This window comes from Urocampus carinirostris, chromosome 13, assembly GCF_059441175.1.
Source record: "Urocampus carinirostris isolate Australia breed hairy pipefish chromosome 13, RoL_Ucar_1.0, whole genome shotgun sequence".
In the NCBI taxonomy this organism is placed as follows: Eukaryota; Metazoa; Chordata; class Actinopteri; order Syngnathiformes; family Syngnathidae; genus Urocampus; species Urocampus carinirostris.
Genome location: NC_142361.1, coordinates 24,186,236 through 24,207,339, shown reverse-complemented (window position 1 = coordinate 24,207,339; position 21,104 = coordinate 24,186,236). Strand labels below are relative to the sequence as shown.

At 39.3% G+C, this 21,104-nt stretch overlaps 1 protein-coding gene across 3 annotated transcripts in view; it reads right to left on the bottom strand.

Moving 5' to 3' along the window:
- Positions 1–7,180: 7,180 nt before the first annotated feature.
- Positions 7,181–21,104, bottom strand: part of LOC148354134 (uncharacterized) — a 106,015-nt gene continuing 92,091 nt past the window's right edge. For 2 of the 3 annotated variants that reach the window (XR_015852474.1, XM_088351409.1), the window contains 2 exons: positions 8,809–8,891; positions 7,181–7,439 (listed from right to left, as the gene is read on the bottom strand). Coding sequence is in view for 1 of the 3 variants with exons in the window: in XM_088351409.1 (XP_088207535.1) it covers positions 7,409–7,439; positions 8,809–8,891 (114 nt within the window). In the remaining 2 variants the exon portion in view is untranslated. The remainder of the gene's footprint in view (positions 7,440–8,808; positions 8,892–21,104) is intronic. The other variant, XR_015852476.1, reaches the window with a different exon arrangement.

Sequence of the window (21,104 nt, the reverse complement as noted above, 5' to 3'; positions counted from 1 at the left end):
ACTTATTTACGTATTTTATACTCGATAACAGAATGGTCATCATTGTCAATGATAACAGCGTAGACATTGTTTACAACAGGATTGTAGGTTGCAATCTAGGAACAACATGCAATAAAGGATTCTGACGGAAATGTATCTGACGGATAATGGAAACTAAGAGTATCATTATGATGACAAGGAAAACAAATAGATAAAAGCCACGCTATAATACTACTGTCATGATTACTGATGGGAAGCACCTGTGCCCGCTCCTTTGGCGCCAACTGCCTCGGACTCTGATTGGCTCCCGGACCCCATTCAAACCCACTCCTTTCTGTCACCAGTCTGTCTGCGAACCTCAGTTTACTCTAGGCAAGCTTTTCGACACTGACTTACTCCTGTTTTTGCTCCCGTCTGTTTCCCGGCTTCGACTCGTTTTTTGATCTTGACCACGTCTACTCTCCTCTCCTGGCTTTCGACACGTTGATGATCCCTACCACGTTTTTGCTCTCCTGTCCCGGCTAATGCCCCCCCCCCCCCCCCCCCTTTTTTTTTGTTCCCGACACCGCCATCGCTTGCCACGGACTTTACTCATGTGGCCACATTCCATTAATCTCCTTCGCATATTTCTGTGAGCGGGGACTGGCAGAAGTCACTATTGTTGGGAGGCATGCCGTTCTGACATTCCTCAAAAACAATTCAAGGTTACGGGATCCATTATCCGCAGTCAACTCTGGCTGAGAGCAGAGGCCAGTATAGTGCTTTTTTTTTGTTCGGATTGCGGAAGCATGCTATTGTGACCTGCCTACAATGAACTGTTCTGTTTTGGCTGTGATCCATTATCCCATGTTGTTCCTCATTAACCAAGATAAATGCAGGATTACTATTAACTAAATGTGTATTTTTTTCAGCTGCGTAGTATTTTTAGCAGTGTATTAGGTGAAGTATCCCCAAAAATGATCTACACAAGATGTGAATTGTATCAGTTTGGAGTAATAGCACATTATCGGTTATCATATGGGTAGTAGAAAGCGTTTTTTTCAATTGTTATTTGTTTGATTTTTTTTCAGTTTGAATGTATTTATTCATCAAGCACCTTATAGAAGGTCCCGACAACGATTTGGCTGCAATCAAAGCCAAATTGAATTGAAATTAATTCAATTAGGGAGCGTTTAGAGGTTGAACAATGAAGTGTAACGCTCCAATTTGAAAATCTCTTCAGCTCCTGAAAAAGGGATCGCACTTTCATTTGAATATCTGAGAGAGAGATGGTGCATTCGGATTGTTCTCGAGTCGCTAACTTGTGTTCTGACAAGCGTATGCGAATCAAGTGAAGTGAAATAGATTTAAGGGTGTCAAAATGATTTGTAATACGACTGAATCAGGATGAGTCAGGAGCCAGAAGCGGCTAATCCTCTCGTTTTCTTCGTTTTTATGATGATAAATTGAGCCCTTCTGTAATTCTATTTTCAGGGTTGACTCATTCTATGACTGACACATTTTATGGGGGATGCAAGTAAAATTGGTTTATGTGGTTTGCTTTTTCACTAAATTGGTTTTTGCTTAACAGTTTAGTTTATGTTATGTGTTGCCCTTGGTAAAATCGTTCCCAAAAAAGCCCCAGTCTATAATCAAGAGGGACCCTCATAGAAAAAAAACTATTGATTCAAATAATACGCAAAAAGGTAGTACATCCCAGTGGTGCTTACCTGTGACAACCGAGACCTGCATAAAATAGTTGCCGAGCCCTGTTGATAATTGGTTATTGGTTTTCCACCATTTCCTTCTCTAGCCACTCATGTTAGCCACTTGGGTGCAGTCCAGAGCTGCCGAAGATTGGAAATCATATTTCAGAAGGGTTAAAGGGAATTTTTAGATTTTTTTTCGTCGTAGCATTCAATTTCTGCCGTGTTCGTTTGAGTTAGTATTGTTAGTTTAACGTACAGCGTAGTTTGTGGGTAACACTAAGCAAATGTCTAGCTACGCTAGCGCTACGTGATCGCTATGCTAAGCTTAAACTAATATTGTGATTTCCTGTGAAGACCATCATCTTTGTAAGGTATGTTAAGCTACGGCTCAAGTATTCTAAGAATCAAATCGTTCTGATAAGTTTGTGTTAATTGTACTTTCAATGTACTCAATTGTTCTGTAACTTTTGTGGAGTGTTAGTTTGTGTTATTGTGTTTGATGTACGCATTGTCAGTTTAGAAGGCTTCTGCGGCTACTAGGAACCATGGAAATCATGATGAGAGGGATGGACGCCACCAGGCTGGATTTGCCCAAGACACAAAACATGATGGACACTAGGCATCAGCTACTTAGACCATATGACAAACAGAGGGTGTGCAAAAACATCAGAGGGCACATTGGACTCTACCAAGAACTTTTGACAAAAACTGAAGTGGTATGGTCATGTCACAAGATCATCAGGACTGGGGGAGATAATTCTCCAGGGCACAGTCCAAGGGAGGAGAGGAAGACCGAAAAAGAACTGGGCCGACAATATTTAGGAATAGAATGGTGCCACGACGCAAAAACAGTGGAGACGGGCTGTCCGGAGTTGCTTCCTGATTTGTGCCCTGATGACCTATGCGGTTAAGGGATCAGTGAGCACCCAAGAGCAATGTTTTATTTTAAAACTGCTGTGACTGTATGTGACCAGCAGATGGCGCTAAGTTAAAAAAATAACCAAGGTCCAAACAACATTGTCAATAAAAAAATGAGAATTCATTGAATCACACCCTCGATTTGTTGAAGTTTTCATAGAGAACACGTGCTTTGTAATTTGCCATTAACTGGCGTTGTAACCTTCAGAAGTTGTGTCATTTTTGGTAGCCCTGCTGCAGACTGTGTACGTCATTTTAGCTAAGGGGTCAAAGATGACTATAGTTGTCAAAGATCCATTTTAGCGAAGCTGGTAGAGAAAGGGTTAAATGGCCTCTCAATGTTGCAACATGGTCTTCAATTTAATGTGATTTGAGTGCAGGTAACATCTGACTTTTGACTGGGATTGTATATCCCTTACAACTACGGCCACCCTCTTTAGAGCCAGTATCTAGTTACTGTGTGTAGCGGTTGTTCTCTGTGCAAGCTGGCTCCTAAAATTTTTATACCCAGGAATGCTACTTGCTGCAACGCCAGACATTATATCAAAAAAACAATCGTATCCCATGGAAAACATGAGCATCTGCAGGAAAAAAGAGCAATTGCTGTCCATTTTTGTAAGTACGGTTCGACATAAGCCGAGAAGCTAAGTAAGCCTGATGTTACCAGTTTTAAAAGGAAAATGTCTGTAAAAAACATTATATCAGCAATATAGCAATATATTGCTGTGCCAGACATCTGCCAACATTCTCATACAAGTGCTGCTACTTGCTGTGGTGCCAGACATTGAATTAAAAGAACATCCGGTGTAAAAAAAAAAAAAAAAAAATCATTCACGAGTAAATGAGAATCTGCTGGAACGAAAAGAGCACTGGCTGAAAACAATGAGCATATGCTGGAAAAAATGGGCATCCTTTGGAAAGAATAATCATCTGCAGAAAAAAAGAGCATCTGCTGGCCGTGGTCATAAGTACAGGTGGTAAGCTAAGCAGGCCATAAGTGGTATGTTTTCTGTATTATAAAATTGTTGTGATAGACGGCTGTGCCGGATGCTTGCCAATATCGTACGTGCGGCCGGGCTGGAAATAAAAATGAGCATACAAGCATCCACTCAGGATTTTTACAGCTTAAGGCAAATTCAAGACTTTTTAAAACTTTTTTTAAATGCCTTTTGAAATCAAACGTAGGACCAAGTTGAGAGAAAATAAACACAAAACAGCTAATTCTCATTAAATTTACACTTTCCCATTTTATTAAATCATCAAACAGTAAAATAAAATATGCTGAAGAATTATTTTTTTTCAGGAGAGCAGGTTGGGCGGTTTTATTAAATTTTGTCTTAGGGCCTCTCTCATGAAAAAAAAAACCTTAATAGTTTTTGCTTTTATGCCTCTTTGGGTCAAAAAAAGTTCCCGATCATTGGTCCATAGTATACATTTCTGTCCGAAGTTGCTATGTGTATTGTGGGTAGACCTTAAACATGCGTGTCTTCTGAAAAGCCCGACTGAAACCACATTGCCGTTTTGATTCGTTTTTGTGGTCACGCGATGTTGCTTTCTAAAGTAAATCGGTGAATCATTATTGAAGACAGTTTAGAAATATTGCTCAATCTATTTTGTTCAAACAAATACTGTCCCTAATAATGCGTTCACAATTTTAAGGCTTTCGAAAATTCGATTTAAGACATTTTAAATGCCAATGAAGGCCTTATTCTTAAAATCATGAACTGAATGCTTTTTAAGACTTTTCTAAAAAGTGGCAGGAACTCCGTAACTGAAAAAAATATGTATAATGCTCTGTAAAAAAAGGAGCGTCTGCTGAAAAAAAAATGAGGTTCAACTGAAGAAAATGAGCATCTGCCGGGGGAAATAATAGCATCTGCTGGGTTTGCTCATAGGTACGAGTTGTCATAAGCTGAGCAGGTTGCAAGTTGGATGTTACCTGTATTGTAAAGAAAATATCTGCAGCAACTTTAGCTTTATCTTAAAAATGTAGTAGTAGATTGTTGTGCTGGCCAGCAGCCAATATTGTCGTATGTGTTGCCGGGTTGCATGGATATGAGCATCTGCTGCAAAAGCAATGATCATCTCCTGGGAAAAATGAGAATCCGCTTAAAAAAATTGAGCATCCGACAAAAAAAAAAAATGAGCCTCTGCCTGGAAAGGAATTGGCATCTGCTAGGCAATGGGCATGTTCGTAAGTACAGGTGGACGTAATCCGAATAGGAGTTGGATATTGTCTATACAGTCATACCTCTGCTGACGGACGACTCTACACACGAATTGTGTACCTGTACCTGGCAACCCGATTTGTATGCGTGAGCACCGGCATTCTCTTGTGTCTACCGCTTATTATTTATGCCCACTTCCTCTTTGTGCCCACTTCCTGTCCCATCCCCGCACTGTAAACAGTACTGTACTCTACTATATGCTAGCGATACGGAACATTAACGATGGACCCCAAAAACGACATTCGAAAAAGTGAGCAGCAAGTAGAAAGGAAACGGAGAAGCGTTTTTCTCGACATTCCATCAAAGCAGGAAATATTTGAACGGTACGAAAAAGGGACGGGGATTTGTGATGCCACCAAAATATAATACATCTTCAAGGAAAAGGACACAAAAAAAACACTTCTGAGGACTTGTATACAGAAAGGAGAATATACTTATCATTTCCTTTATTCTTTGACTTTTTACATTGTGTGCCTCTCGTTTTAAGTTTTTTGTGTATGTGTTTCATGTTCTAATGTTTGATATAATTTCGTAAAAAAAACAAAAAAAAAACATACATTTTGCATTTCAGAACGGATGAGCAAATTTACATTAAAAAGGCGCCTCTACTTACAAATGTTTCAGGTTACAAATCTACTCCCGAAACGAATTAAATTTGTAAGTAGAGGTACGACTGTACTTTGTGATGTCGCTTATTGTTACTATTATCTACTTGAACCTTTCAGTTCCACAGCCTTTCTTTAGAACTCGTAAGCTCACAGTTAACAAACACTGACAAGTGCAACCACAGCCTTTGTCCTACTGAAGAACATTTTCAGACACTAGCAATCCAAGTCGACAAACAACCAGGAAAGCAAAATATATTTAGATCTGGCCGCCTCACCTCCTCGGCTTTTCTTCTTCTCTTTTATCGAACCGACCATCCAAACCCGGGCCCCTTCGCACAACATTAGACAACCTTCTATCCCATCCGTTCTTCTCCCACTCACTTCACAGCGGCCTAATTACACAGCGGACGGAGAAATCGATGAGAGGGGAGAGTCAAAGTCCCCAGCAGGCAGCTTGAGGACCCTTTTACCCGTCTTCCGTCGACCCCTCTCATACTTACACTTGCCCATCAGTAAGTCATCTTGACTTTTTGCAGACATGAGCATCACCCTCAGCAGACAGCGCGACTCGTCAACAGAGGAAATGCATTACACTTTGGCCCCCGGCATGGACGCTTTCCTGGGAGTTGATGTTTTTGATGTGGGCTCGAACATGGCAAGTCCAACAGGAAAGGTTTTTTTTTTTCATTTTTTTGTGTTTGTTGGACATCCTGCCGGTTTCTCGCACAAGGTACTGAACGGGGGTCATACATGTTGCTGAGCTTTGGTATGGTATTCAGTTTCCTCGAAAAGCAAAGTGTTGATAGTTGAGTGCAAGAGAAAGCTTAAAAGCTAAGGTGGGATGACCTGTAAATAAATGAAAAAATGAATATTTTCATATCAGGACAAGTCACATTTATTTGTCTATCTATCTATCTATCTATCTATCTATCTACCTTGGTCATAACCCTCAAGAGGGGTGACCAACAGCAAGACAAACACATACAATAACAAAGAAAATAAAAAGGGGAAAAAAATAGCAAACAAAAGATTTTTGGACCATGGCCAACCCAAATGCCCAAACAAGTTAAGCACCTCGGCACACAAGTCTGTCATACTTTCGTCCCTCCAGATGAAACGGGTCACAAGAAAGCAGCCATGTCACCCGGGTCAGGGTGACGCAACACACTCTTCTCTTCATCTGCAGCGCCCGACAGCTTTCACTGGTTTACCCCTGCCGCATCATACAGGTGCCCTGCCCATCCCTTAGAACGCGTCCAAACATTCCACTATCCTTTCACAACACCTCTCCACCCATTCCTATCACCAAGAAGAGCTCTAGCCTCCACCATATTTAGACCTCTTTCCTGTAGTGCATTCATAACACCATCCATCCACGTCAATCGCGGCCTTCCTCTTGGTCTCCTTCCATTTACTTCTGCTCCGTAGATCCTCTTCAACATTCGCCCCTCATCCATCCTCTCCATGTGTCCAAACCAACCGAGTACTCTCTTATCCACACGCCTGCTCAGTTCCACTACTACTCCAGTTCTGTCTCTCACAATTTCATTTCTCAACCTATCCAATCTTGTCACTCCTAACATACTCCTCAAACGATGAGACCTCTGGAATTTGATACAGGCTTCTGTTGGACCATGCATTTATTTGCAAAGCATATAATCACAGAGAGTCTCAAAGGGCTGCACGGTGTATATTTTTTTAATATAGTAATATTATTTATTAGCTTTTAAACAGATTTTACTGAGTGAGGCACATAAAACAATCATTCAATTGAGCAAAGCAACGAATACTATTCTTTATTTCTAAAAATAATATTTTTCCTTTGGAAAAAACTAGCATTGAAGTTAGTTATTCTTTGCTAAAAATAGCATCAATGTTGGTTGTTTTGAACCAGTATCCTAACAACTAGCGTATTTGTTTTCACCAAACATCCACTTTCTTCTACGTTGATAACTAACATCTTCTTCTTTACCAAAGTCCAGGCTATTCATCGTCTTCGGAAACTAGCATCTTCTTTCCTGTGGAACAGCGTAGAAGTTAGTTGTGAATAACTAGCATCTTGTTTACCAAAGTCCAGTTTAGCTTTGGTCTTCTGAAATGTTATTTGCTGTGGACCAGCATAAAACTTAGTTGTGAATAACTAGCGTCTTCTTCTTGACTAAACGCTAGTTTATTCTTTTACGTCAAAAACTCGTGTTTTCTTCTTTACCAAGAACTAGCCTAAAGGTTTGTTGTGACAGACTAGTGTCTTCTTCTTTGCTAAAAAGCAGCTTATTCTTTACATTGGTAACTACTGTAAAGGTTGGTTGGCCAAAATGAACATCGTCTTTTCCCAAAGCTGCTTTTCTACATTGAAAACTATGGTCCTCTTTCTTCCCTCGTGTAAAACTGAGAATGATACCTCGCTGAGACTTGTGTTTTTTTTTTTTTTTTTTTACCCAATTATGTATACAGACGCTCCCGTACTTACGACCATTAGACTAACAACGAACGGTGGATACGATAATTTTTTCTGGATGTTGAAAAATATCCGGACATTGCTGTAAGTTAGATTTTGTATTGTGTGCACCTTTTTCAGAGTAAATGACATCTCTGTAGTGCCTTTTTCCGCCACTACCAGTGTGTGGCGCTGTGAGAGATCACCCAGCATCCACCCTGAAGAAAAAATCCGGCTTCATCTTCCTAGTTCGTGTGTAAACATTCTATACTGTATCTCCAGCGTGCGAAGAACTCAAGACATGTTTATTGTTTAATATCTCGTGCATCCATTCAATATGGTTGGTATAAAGTGTAAAGAAGATGCGAGCCATTTCATTTGAAATGAAAGTGGAATATGGAAGTTAGATGCTGCTGAGAAAAAGGTTGGATCGCTTTTTTTCGGCCACTCTCTAACACGGAGGCGGACCTCTTGAAGCTCATCTTCCAAAAGTAAGTTAAACTCAACTTTATTTATCTTTATAGAGCATATTATTTTATGAAAAGTTTATTGTTAAGTAAAAAACAATACAGGTTACTTATACAAGCCTCAAACATAACTATATAAACTAAGATACAAAATATAGCACGAAAGCAACTCTCGTTCGTAAGTAAGACAGTGTCCGTATTGGCTAATTGTGACTTGGATTTTCCAGGAAATATGGTAAATATTTTTTTAGCAAATGTTAATAGCCAATGCATTTAGTCGTCACTCAGTTTTCGTGTCCCGTGTGTCAGAATTATTATTTCTCAACAGGCCTGCATAGTAATCGGAAACGTAGCTCTCAATCTGACAGGTGAGAATGAAAAACAAAAAAGCTCAAGTGGTTAAGCTCCAATTTGCCATTGAGTGAGGCCAAGCGGCCCACAGAGAAAACAACTTTGATTATATCCCAGTGACAAATATCTGACCTTTTCTCAGCATTTCCCGCTCTTCTGCCTTGATGAAAATAAGATAAAGTGTCCAGAGAAGCGTTCTCTCCCACAACGGCATCCTGCGACCCGGAGGATTCGTTTGTCACCCGTTGGAAATCTTTTCAGCGAACCCGACGTTCATTAACTTGCAAATGCGGGCTTCAATTATGTTCTCGATTCCGACGACGCATTCGATTCCGCAAAAGGTGCGACTCCCGTGGGCGAATCTGTCAAACGTTACACCGATAATGTTAACACTTTCACACCGCCTTTACATATTCATTGAATATTTTTTTTGAGGGAAGCTTTGCCGATAATGATGGCTATTTTGGTCAGGTTTACCGCTCAGGTTCGTTTTAACCCGGGTCATGTGTTGAAGGGGTAAGATGGGAGCACAAAGCCAGTTTCTTCTTTTATTATCCTTATATCCCAATGGAAACTATCCATCCATTATCTGCACCAATTATCCCCAGTAGGGTCGCGGGGGTGCTGGAGCCCATCCCAACTATCTTCGGGCAGTGGGCAGGGGACACCCTGAACTGGTTACCGGCCAGTCACAGGGCACACAGGGACAGACAATTTGCTCGCTCATTCACACCTAGAGACAATTTGGACCGGCCAATTAACCTAGCATGTTTTCGGAATATGGGAGAAAACCGGAGTGCCCGGAGGAATCCCACGCAAGCACGGGGTGAACATACAAACCCCACACAGGAGGTTCGATCTCATGACCTCAGAACTGGGCCACAGACGCACTAACCACTGTGCCGCCGTACTGCCCCAATGGAAACTAGTCTTCTTCTATGTTGGTAACTAGTCTTCTTCTTTTACGTCGGTAACTAGCGTCGTAGAAAAAGAAGACGCTAGCTTGCAGTGTTGGGAACGTTACTTTAAAAAGTAATTAGTTATCCTTACTCACTGTTTCTTCGAAAAGGTAACTGAGTTAGTTACTGAATTACTCTATGGTAAAAGTAACTAGTTGCCAGAGAATGTAACAATTTCCGTTACCTTAAAAAGAAGCTGATGTATGTTAAAGACATTTTCTGAGCAGTATTCGAGTCAGTTGAATAGAGAAGTAGAGACAGATAGTTGTGTTGTAATATTTATTGCGCCTCACCAGCTACAGAATTATCCTACACTTGAAGAGCAACACAAAATACAGGAAACAGGGATGTGATTTGACCAAAGTGAAATTATCTGAAAATTAGGCGGGGGTCTGGGGGCCGCGGGCACCCAGCTAGGTCCAGGGCAGTGCCTTGGTGGGGGGACAAGTGGGGCGAAGCCCCCCGGAGCTCATGGGTTTTCCGTGTTTTTAAGTACTTTCAATGCACTCAGATGACAAAGAAATAGACAAAACAACAGCATAAATGTTCAATGTATTTTGAACTATCCCATATAAAATTACAGTTTAAGTCAACTCAAAATCACTCACATTAAAAAACATTGGACTGCCTTTGCTTTTAAAAACTATCACTGAGAATATCATCATATCTAACTCATGTGATTACTAAGTTAACACATAAATCATGTTGAAGAGTTCAAATTTCATGAACAAATAATTGTATCATGACCAAATGAAAAGTAACTCATATTAGAACAAACCACAAATGTCTTTGTTGTAGCAGAAGATGTTAATTATAAATGAAAGTACTGTAGCGGGTTGTACACAATTCACCCACGGAACCATTGTTTAGTTAGCGAGTTCCGAGGGGGGCTCTTAATTCGGCCGGTTCTGGCCACTCTCGTGTTTGTTTTGTTATTGCCAGTTTAAATGTCATTAAAGCAGCTTTCGTTGGCACCTTTGTTTGACACTCCGCCTACGACTCCCGTCTCTGCTCGCTACATTGGATCACGTCGGGGTCACCAACATTTGTAGATAATTCCTTCTCTAACCAGTCCGATCGAAACTTGTTTTTACGATCTTAGCAATTTCTTTAACTCGCGGAGCATCTTTGCGTTCGATCTCGGACATCTTTCTTTAAACAATCGGCAAAAACGTGTGAGAAATGAACAATGGCATACTCCTACACCTTTATAACAAGCACGTTTATTGGTCAACACGGAGACTTCAACCAATCGCAAGTACGTTTCATTTCAGTTACGGAAACACTAAAATGGAATGGTGTCGAGACGAAATCGGTTTTTTTACCAATTAAAAAATCGGAAATTTTAAAATTTTATTTTTGGAGATTAAAAAAAGCGGAATTCCGCGAATTAGCGGAAAAATCACATCCCTGAGGAAACAATAAAATAACAATCAGCTTGTATGTAAAAACGCACGAAAACATACGTAAACGCAGACAAAGACATAAACATAAATAAAAAGAATGTGAACACACACAAAAACATATGTAAACACGTACAAAAACGTACATATACGCACACAAAAATTTATGTTATCACACAAAATGTACACAAATTCACACAAAACGTACTATAACGCCTGCCTAAAAATACACAAAAATCTACGAAAACATGGACAAAAACTTACGTAAATCACTGCTTTTGACAGTCCATAACTGTAAAAGTGTTGTAATAAAATATAAATAATCTGAAAAAAAAAAAAAAAATTTAGATTACCCCATTACTGGAAAAATAAGGCCCTTCTAATTAGTTAAAATGAAATGAAATGATCTGCATTTATATAGCGCTTTTCAAGTCAATGACTTCCCAAAGCGCTTTACAATGTGCTCCACATTTCCCAATAGCAACCTTGCAGCCATGTAAGGCGCTAACCTGCTTATTGGGGGTATCAGGGGTTCAGTGTCTTACCCAAGGACACTTTGACATGTAACACGGACGAGTCGAGATTCGAACTGGGATCCCTTGATCCCAAGACGAGCGCTCTACCTCCTGAGCTACTGCCGCCCCCAAGTTAAAAATTCAGTTACCAACGAAGAAGAAGATAGAAGTTTGTCTAGACTAACGTCAATGCTAATTCTCAGCAAAAAATAAGATGGTGTGTTGGTAATGCAGAAAAATAAACTGGATCTTGGTGATAGAAAAGACGTTACTGGCATAGAAAAACAATCCATGAGATTGTCACTACGAACTTCCACTCTAGTTCTTGGCAAAGAGCAAGATGCAAGTTCCGAACATAGAAGAAGAAACTGGATTTAAGTCACGATGAAGACGGTTGTTATTGACGTAGAAAAATAAGACACTATTTTGTCATGAGCAACTTTAAGCTAGTTCTCATTCATGAAGTCGCTAGTTACCAACGTGAAGAAGACATGTACTAAACATTTGTCAAGACTAACTTCTAAGCTTGTTCTCGGCAAAAAAGATGCTTCATCATAAACTAACTTTTTCTGTTTTGCTTTAAATTAGCGTGGTCGTTTTCAGCGTATCCGTTGTTTATTAACAATTGCGTGCTTCAATTATGTTCTAGATCTGAACGATGGAATCTATGAATAATGCGACTCCCGTGGGCGTAGCTCTCATTCATTACGGCAATAACGTTAACACTTTCACACCGCCTTTTCATATACTTAGAATATATTCATAGACGAGGGATTCTTTCCCGATAATGACGACAATTTTGGTCAGGCTTACCGCTAAGGTCGATTTTGGCTCAGGTCATATGTTGAAGGGGTGAGATGGGAGCACAAAGCCAGTTTCTTCTTTTGCGGCGGGAACTAGCATATTGTTCTTTGCTGAGAACTACCGTAGAAGTAACTTATGACAAACTGGTGTCTTGTTTTTCTGCGTCAGTAACTATCGCCTTCTTCGTCAAAAAACTCCAGTTTCTTCTTCTAAGTCAGAAGCTCGCACCTTGTTCCTGGCCGAGAACTAGCATAGATGTTCGTAGTGGCAAATTAGCATATTTTTCTTCTACGTTGGTAACCACAGACTTATTTGCTGAGAACTAGTTTTGACGTAACTTATAACTAATGTCTTCTTTTTCTAAGTCAGTAACTATTGCCTTCTTTGTAAGCAAAATCCAGTTTCTTCTTCTAAGTCAGAAGCTTGTAACTTGTTCTTGGCCAGGAACTAGCGTATAGGTTTGTGGTGGCAAACTAGCGTATTTTTCTTCTACGTTGGTAACCAGTGACTTCTTTCCTGAGAACTAGCTTTGACGATAATTATGTCAAACTAATGTCTTCTTTTTCTATGTCAGTAACTACTCTTCTTTGTCACTAAAGTCCATTTCTTTTATACCTCAGAAACTACCTTCTTCTTCTTTGCTTAAAATAATCATGGACATTCTCAGCTAACCCGTTGTTAAATTATGTTCTAGATTTGATTCTGTATAGGTGCGACTCCCGTGAGCGTAGCTGTCATATATTTTGTCGATAATGGTAACACTTTCACACTGCCTTTTAATATTCATTGAATACATTTTTGAGCTGGGGCTAAGGGATTCTTTGCCAATCATGAAAGCTATTTTGGTCGGGTAACCCACTCAGGACAGTTTTGGCTCGGGTCATGTCTAGAAGGGGTAAGACAGGATCAAAAAGATGGTTTCTTTATTTAAGGAAACGAGCATATTCTTCTATGATGAAAACTAGTATAGAAGTTAGTGTTGACAAGCGTGTTACATAGGTAACAAGCAAGTTTTTTTAACGAGAACTAGCAGAAAAGTAATTTATGACTAGTTTCTTCTTTTTTTTGTCAGTAACTTTTTTTCACAGAAGTCCAGGTTCTTCTACGTAAGAAACTTGCATCTTGTTCTTCACCGGGAACTAGTGTAGAAGAAACTAGCGTCTTCTTTTCTACATCAGTGACTAAAGTCTTCTTCATCACCAAAATCCAGTTTACCCTTTCTGCATCACAAATTAGCATCTTCTTTTTTGCTGAATATAATTATCGACGTTAGTCTTGACGAACCTGTATCTTCTTCTACATTGGTAACTAGATTCTGTTTCCTTGCCTAATCTGTTGTGACAAACTAGCGTCTTCTTATTCAACATCAGAAACTTGCATCCTGTTCTTTTTTGAGGATTAACGTCGAAGTTTGTTGTGACAAACTAACATCTTTGTTTTTCTATGTCGGTGACTTACGTCTTTTTTGTCCCCCAAATCCATTTTCTTCCCCTGCATCATAAACAACTGTTTTTTGCCAAGAACTAGCGTAGAAGTTAGTTTTGACAAACTTGAGTCTTTTACGTCTGTAACTACCGACATTCTTCGATGAGAACTAGTGTAGAAGTTAGTTATGACAAACTAGTGTTCTTTTTCTTCATCAGTAACTAACATCTTCTTTAGATAGATAGATAGATATAGATAGATAATTCACACTTCCTCCTTGTGTTCAAAATAAAATAATCATAAAATAAAAGATAGGGCATAAATACCCAATATAACATGTTGATATAGAGTATTTAAATAGTGCTACATAAAATCCAGACTATAATAAAAATAGGGTAATATGCAAATGTGGGGTTGGGGTTAAATGTGGGCTTTTACTCCCCCGGGTGGAGTTAAAGAGCCTCATGGCATGAGGAAGAAATGATCTCAGTCTGTGTGACTGTGACAGCAGTCCGTCACCAAAATCCATTTTCTTTTACTGCATCACAAACACGTCCTCTTCTTTTTTGACGAGAACGAGCGGAGAAGATAGTCTTGACTAACTTCTACGTTAGTAACTAGCGACTTCTTCATTGAGAACTAGTGTCAAAGTTACGTATTACAACATAGTGTCTTTTTCCATGTCAGTAACTAGCGTCTTCTTCATCACCAAAATCCAGTTTCTTGTTCTACATCTGAAACTCGCATCTTGTTGTCCACCGAAAACTAGTGTAATTTCTACGTCGGTAACTAGTGTCTTATTCATTACCAGAATCCAGTTTATTCTTCTGCAAAGGAAACTAGTATCTTCTTCTTTGTTAGCATAGAAGACAGTCTTAACAAACTTGTGTCTTCTTCTATATTGATAACTAGTGTCTTCTTCTTTGCCGAGAACTAACGTAGAATATTGTTGTGACAAACTAGCACCTCCTATTACTAGAATATAGAATAGAATAGAATATACCTTTATTGTCATTGTTACAAAATGGGTTAACATATTGTGACAACGAAATTGGGCATGACACTCCAGTATCACACATTCACAGTGAGGTAAAAAAAAACAAGAAGATAAAGGAACGGAGAAGATAAGGTTATAAAACAAGGAGGATATGGTTATAGTTATAATTTACACAATATTTACACAAGAAATGTCGGCATATAGGATGTTCCATACAGTTTGGTATCATAAGGATTAGCGTAGAAGTTTGTTGTGACAAACTAGCATATCATATCAGTAACAAGCGTCCTCTTCATCACCGAAATCCAGTTTCTTCTTCTACGTTGGAAACTAGCATCTTCTTCCGCTGATAATGTTAGCACGTTCACATTGCCTTTTAATATTCATTAAATAGATTTTTGGGACGGAGCCGAGGGATCTTTGCCGATAATGACGGCTATTTTAGTCGCGCTTACCGCTCAGGTTCATTTTAGCCCGGGTCATGTGTTGAAGGGGTAAGACGGGAGCATAAAGCCGAGGCTAAATAAAGGAAGACCTTGTCTGGTTCTTGTTGACCTTTCTCAAAAACGCTGGCATTTTTGTCAGGCAAATCCTGGCAGATGCTGCCGAAAAGGTAAACAAACACGGCTTTGTTCGCTTGTGCACTTGACACTTTTCGATCATTCCGATAATCTTAAATAGACGGCTATCCTTTTTGTGATTTTCTGAGATGAAGAATTGTTTATTGTTGCGAATCTGAGGCCAATAGACAACAAACTATATTTTGCTTAGCTCAAATAAAGACATTAAATGTGGATGATTAAGATCTTTTTAAATGTCATACTAAGCTAATCTTTTTTAGAGTTCGCTGATAAAAATGTGCTATTGAGATATAGACATCAAAACCAGAAAGGAGTATATGTTCTGCTTGAGATTTTTGTATGTATTGATTAACCGATTGGGTCTTTAAAAAAAAAATATTTAGAAAAATAAGTAATATTTGTAAGATTTTTTTTAAATTATTTTATAGAAAATTGTATTTTTTTTTCCCAATTTTTTTTTATAGTGGCGTTTAAAAGAGTATGATTTTTGAGAAGAATCGTACAAAAACGAAGTTAAAATAAGAAATGTTTTTGTATCAGGTTAAGTTAAGTTATGTTTATTTGTATAGCCCTTAATCACAAGAGTCTCTAAGGGCTGCACAGATTATTGCAAACTACAGACTATTACACTATCCCCACTATTACACCATAAATAATCAAGGAAAATTCTATTGACAAAACAAAAATGAGCATTGCTCAATTTTTTTTTAATTTTTGTATTTTACATGGAAAATGCGTAATCTGTACTTTGCTGTAAACTGGTGTAGAAAAAAATACATATAAATGCACATTAAAAATAAGTGTCTAAACTAAGATGAAACTCAAATTAAAAATAACATACAAAAAACTAAACATGAATGATTAATATAAACTACTTTATCAATCCTGATTCGTGTGTTCGTGCATGTGGTGGAGTGGGTGTGTTTGTATGTGACTAATAGGCTCCAAAACAGCTGAACCGATCTTCGTGAAAATGTACAGAGTTGTACTAGGCCTCCACATGTGTCTTTAACCAACAAAATTAATAATCATCTGCTTTTGTGTGGTCTGCTTTCATGGGGTCTCTAACGCCATCTGGCACAAAATTGGGTGCTGCAGCGCCCGATCACCGACTTCAAGCAGCCGAACCCAATCTTTACTGCTCGACAATGCCGGGGCATTGTGCTTGTACAAATTCTAAGATACATCAATATTTCAATATTGAAAAGATAAAATAGAATCATGATTTGTTTTTAAATATTCTTATCAACATGAATCCTGCAATAAAACAACTTTATGATCATTCTTCTAATTATCGCTAACTATGTTCAGTAAAATTAGGTGTATTTCTGAACATTTTATAAATATATATATACATATATATATATTTTCTTTTTACTTCAATGATGTGAGACTTTTATCACAATGTGAAGAAAAAGTAGAAACAGAATTCAAAACTGCTATGAAATATAACTTAAAATAAGGACATTTGAGTCAATAATTAATAAACGATTCAGAAAAATAAGTGTTTTTACATACAATGTATGTAAATCTTCTCATTTTACAAAAAAAAAACATCATCAAATCATTTTGAGAAGCTTGAGAAAAATGTTTGATTAAAACACGTGTAAATATAGCAGCGGGAAGAAAATATTAGTAACAAATTAATAAAATATCTATTAGATAAGGAAAACATTAATACTTTTAAGAAATTGTGAATTATTTTAAAACAAATTAGAAATAAAATAAAAATATTTTTTTTGCCTTGAATAGGGAAAAAAAAGAGCTTTTTTGTGCACAGACCACCTTTACACCATCCCTGATCTGAAACCTACATCAGGGCAAGGAAAAACTCAAGTCAAGTCTTTTTTATTTGTTTATCCCTTAATCGCAAAGTCTCAAAGGGCTGCACAAACCACAGATTATTGCAAACCACAGACTATTATTACACCAGCCCCTGATCTAAAACCTACATGAGGGCAAAGAAAAACTCAAAACCCTTGTCACCATGTGGCCACACCTTTTTCCTTCCCACCCACGTGATGCTTTGTCCGACCAAAAAGTAGACATGAAAGGATTTCACAACAAACTATTTGGCGCTGGGTATAAATATCATTGTGACACGCTGTGAAAATAATTCCTGAACATTTAGTTGAGCTGTTTATCTTAAAATCGGATTGTAAGGTCAATACTTTCATTATTGCTCCCGAATTTCTTCCCCCACCTGATCCGTTTTACTCAGACTACTAGTGTCAACAACGTGCTTTGATTCAATTTTCCCTGTCGTGTAAATAAACCTAGTTTGTTAGAATCAAACACATGCATTATTAATTTGTGTCACTAATATTTTCCTTCTGGACAGATTATCCATTTTCTATATCAATTAACTGAAAAATAGATCATTTACAGCTAAAATTAAATATGTTCCTTCATGATAAATTCTAAACAGTGTACGATGCTATGTCGAATTAATTCCATTGGGAAACCGTGAGCACTCCCAGCAGGCCAAATCGTTAACTACCTATTAGACTCTGAACCAAATAAGTATGATTTAAAGCAATTTTCTCTACAATAGCTAGGTTGCCATGGTCAGCTATAGACGTTAAAGATCCACTTTAGCAAGAGAGGTAATTGCGATTGCCACCTTGTCCCTGATTTATTGCTATTTGACGACAGGTAACAGCCGACTTAAGACCGGGATAGTTTCCGACCGATTGGTCGTAAATCCATTACCAGTGTCTGAAACAACGTCTGCCCGGACGCCCGGGGCGTGCATCTTTTACGTCAGCCGTACAACTTACAAAACATCCCCGCCCGGGTGGCCGACAACTTTTTCAAGAAAAAAAACAAACGAAAGATTTTTTTTTTCAAATCAAACATTTGCTTTATTCCTATTTCAAAATCTTCGTTCGGTTTGTTTGGCAATTTGCATACCCGGCTGTCAATCAGAAGCCTGCATGGATTAGCTTCTGTCATGTCCTGCACGGTTGTCATGGCACCCAGCTGGCCCCGCCCCTCGACACCGGCTGAGACGCATTGAACTGATTGCTTGTGGAGTACTTAAACGCTCCTTTTGGGACTGGCCGTGGCCAGACCATTGCTTTACCTTGTTGTTGACCTGTTCATGCCTGTTTGATCTGAGTAATACCTAGTTTGTAATTTTGATTGCCTTTAAACCTGTTTTGTTTTGTCTTTGGTCCGTTTGTGTGTTGGACAACTTTTATTTCTTAATTAAAGTGACAGATCGTCTACGCATGTGAGTTCCAACTTCCTGCTTCCCGGTCCGTTTCATGACAGCGTCGTGCTTCCGGACTTTCCCGAGCCTTAAAAGGTCATGCATTTGCATACCATTTCCCAAAGTAGACGCACAGAGAACGCAAGAAAAATGGATAAGTGCTTAGGAATCAAGCCAAAACCTCAGCCCCAGAAGAAAGATTCAAAAGAAGCTAACAAAATGTATGACGCTACAAAATGTAAATATACATTAAGAGCATTGTGGAAAGCGGATTTCACGTGGCTTGGAACAGAAGACGCAACGCAAACATTGCATGAGTGAGGATGAGTAAATACAGGTACATACTGATGGCAGATGTCATATACATGCAATGAATGTTATAAGTAGATTTATAATTAACTTAATTTTAAAGTGTTGTTCTGTTATATATTCTGATGATCAATCCTTAATACTTTGCAACAACGTTTTTTTTGTGATTAGTCGTCTTATTGTGTTTCAAGTTGTGAAAAATGGGGCAGGCAACTTTTTGGCTGGGCAGGCAACTTTTCAGAGTTGTCTGCCCTTGTGTCTGGTAACTTTTTGTCATGAGTTTCAGACACTGGTATAACAATAGTGCCATCTGCCGCGGGATATAATATGGTAATGTGCATGTTTTTAGTGATTTTATATGCTAATTATTACAAATATTTTGCAGTGCAACTTCACACAGAACCGATAATCCACTTTAGATTTAATCCCAGTTCTAGAAGTCCGTCCCTCTTTTGGGGATGCGACCAAGGGAAATTGAATTGTATAAACGGAAAAATCATTGTTGAACAGATTTTAGTATTAACACTTCCCTATCGCTTCATAAAAGCCATAAAAAGAGGAACTTTGACAGAGTCACTGAAGGAGGGTCTTATAAAGCATTTTACCAATTGGTTGGAACTATTGATGTCAGACCGCAGCTATTTCACTATTGAACGGCGTCATCTTTTAAAAAGAGACGATGGGCGAGTCCTATCGATCCTGGCTTTTATCGATTCCTTCCTTTGTGAGAAAAAGAGATCGAGTTGGACTGTTTTTGCGAAGAGAAAAAAAAATGGGAGGTGCGTTATCTGTGAGAGGGCCTCTCTCGGAATAAGAATGGCGGAGCGCGGGGCGCCGGGGTAAGGCGATGCATGAACAATAAGGTTTGCGGATTGCGCCGATCGCCCTCCAGACCAGAAGGAGAAGACTTGGCTGCAGATGCCATGCTGACGTGTAGCACAAGTCAACTACTTAATGAGATCCCCAAATTATCGAGTTCCTGTCTACTGGGCGTAAAAATGCAATGTGGGATCCTGTCGAAAAGCTCGCTTGAAGGATTGTAATTGTTAGGATGAGATGGCAACATAAAAACTGTGTTTAGCACGCAGTCATGAAGCTTTGTAGATGTCCACTGGCCCACTTTTTGGGGGGAGAAAATAGAAAAAAATGTATTTGTATAACTCTGGGGTCGGCAACCTCCGGATTCTTAGCACTGCCGAGTCTTCACTCTTTAAAAGTTAAATCAACCCTAATACAAAGTACCTCAAAATAAACAGTGTTAAAACAAAACTTAAAGGTGCTGTCGGAAATTTAAGACTTATATGCCGCCATCGCCTCATTCATCAAGTACCTGCATATCTTAGCAAGCTTTTTTCATGTTCTGGGTGTCACGGTTGCCCATTGCCCTCACTTGGCCCCGCCTGTTTTGCCCCGGCTGCGGCTCGTTGCCTGATCGGCTTCCCTCCTATTTAAGCTCAGTGCTCTCACTCACCCCTGGTCAGTCCGTCAACAAACCTCTGCATTCGCAAGACGTGTGTTTTGACTCTGTCCGGTATCCCGCTTGAGTATCGTGTCCAGTATCGATCCCTTCTATCTCGTCCTGTTTGATATCTGACTCCAGTCTGCAATGTCTGGTATTGATCCGGTCTGTCTCGTCCTGTCTGATATCTGACTCCAGTCTCCAGTATTGGGTATCGATTCTGTCCATCTCGTCCTGTTTGATATCTGACTCCAGTCTCCAGTGTCAATCACGTCTGTCTCGTCCTGTCTGATATCTTGCTACAATCTCCGGTATCCGATATCGATTCCGCCTGTCTTATCCTGTCCGATATCTTGCGCCAGTCTCCAGTATCCTGTATTAATCCCGTCTGTCTCGTCCTATCTGATATCTGACTCCAGTCTACAGTATTGGGTATCGATCCCATCCTGTTTGATATCGGACTCCAGCCTCCAGTGTCTGGTGTCAATCACGTAGGTCTCGTCCTGTCTGATGTCTTGCTACAATCTCCGGTATCGATTTTGCCTGTCTCATCCTGTCCGATATCTTGCGCCAGTCTCCAGTATTGGGTATCGATCCCATCCTGTTTGATATCGGACTCCAGTCTCCAGTGGCTGGTGTAAATCACGTTTGTCTCGTCCTGTCTGATATCTAGCAACAATCTCCGGGATCGATTCCGCCTGTCTCATCCTGTCAGATATCTTGCGCCAGTCTCCAGTATCCGGTATTAATCCTGTCTGTCTC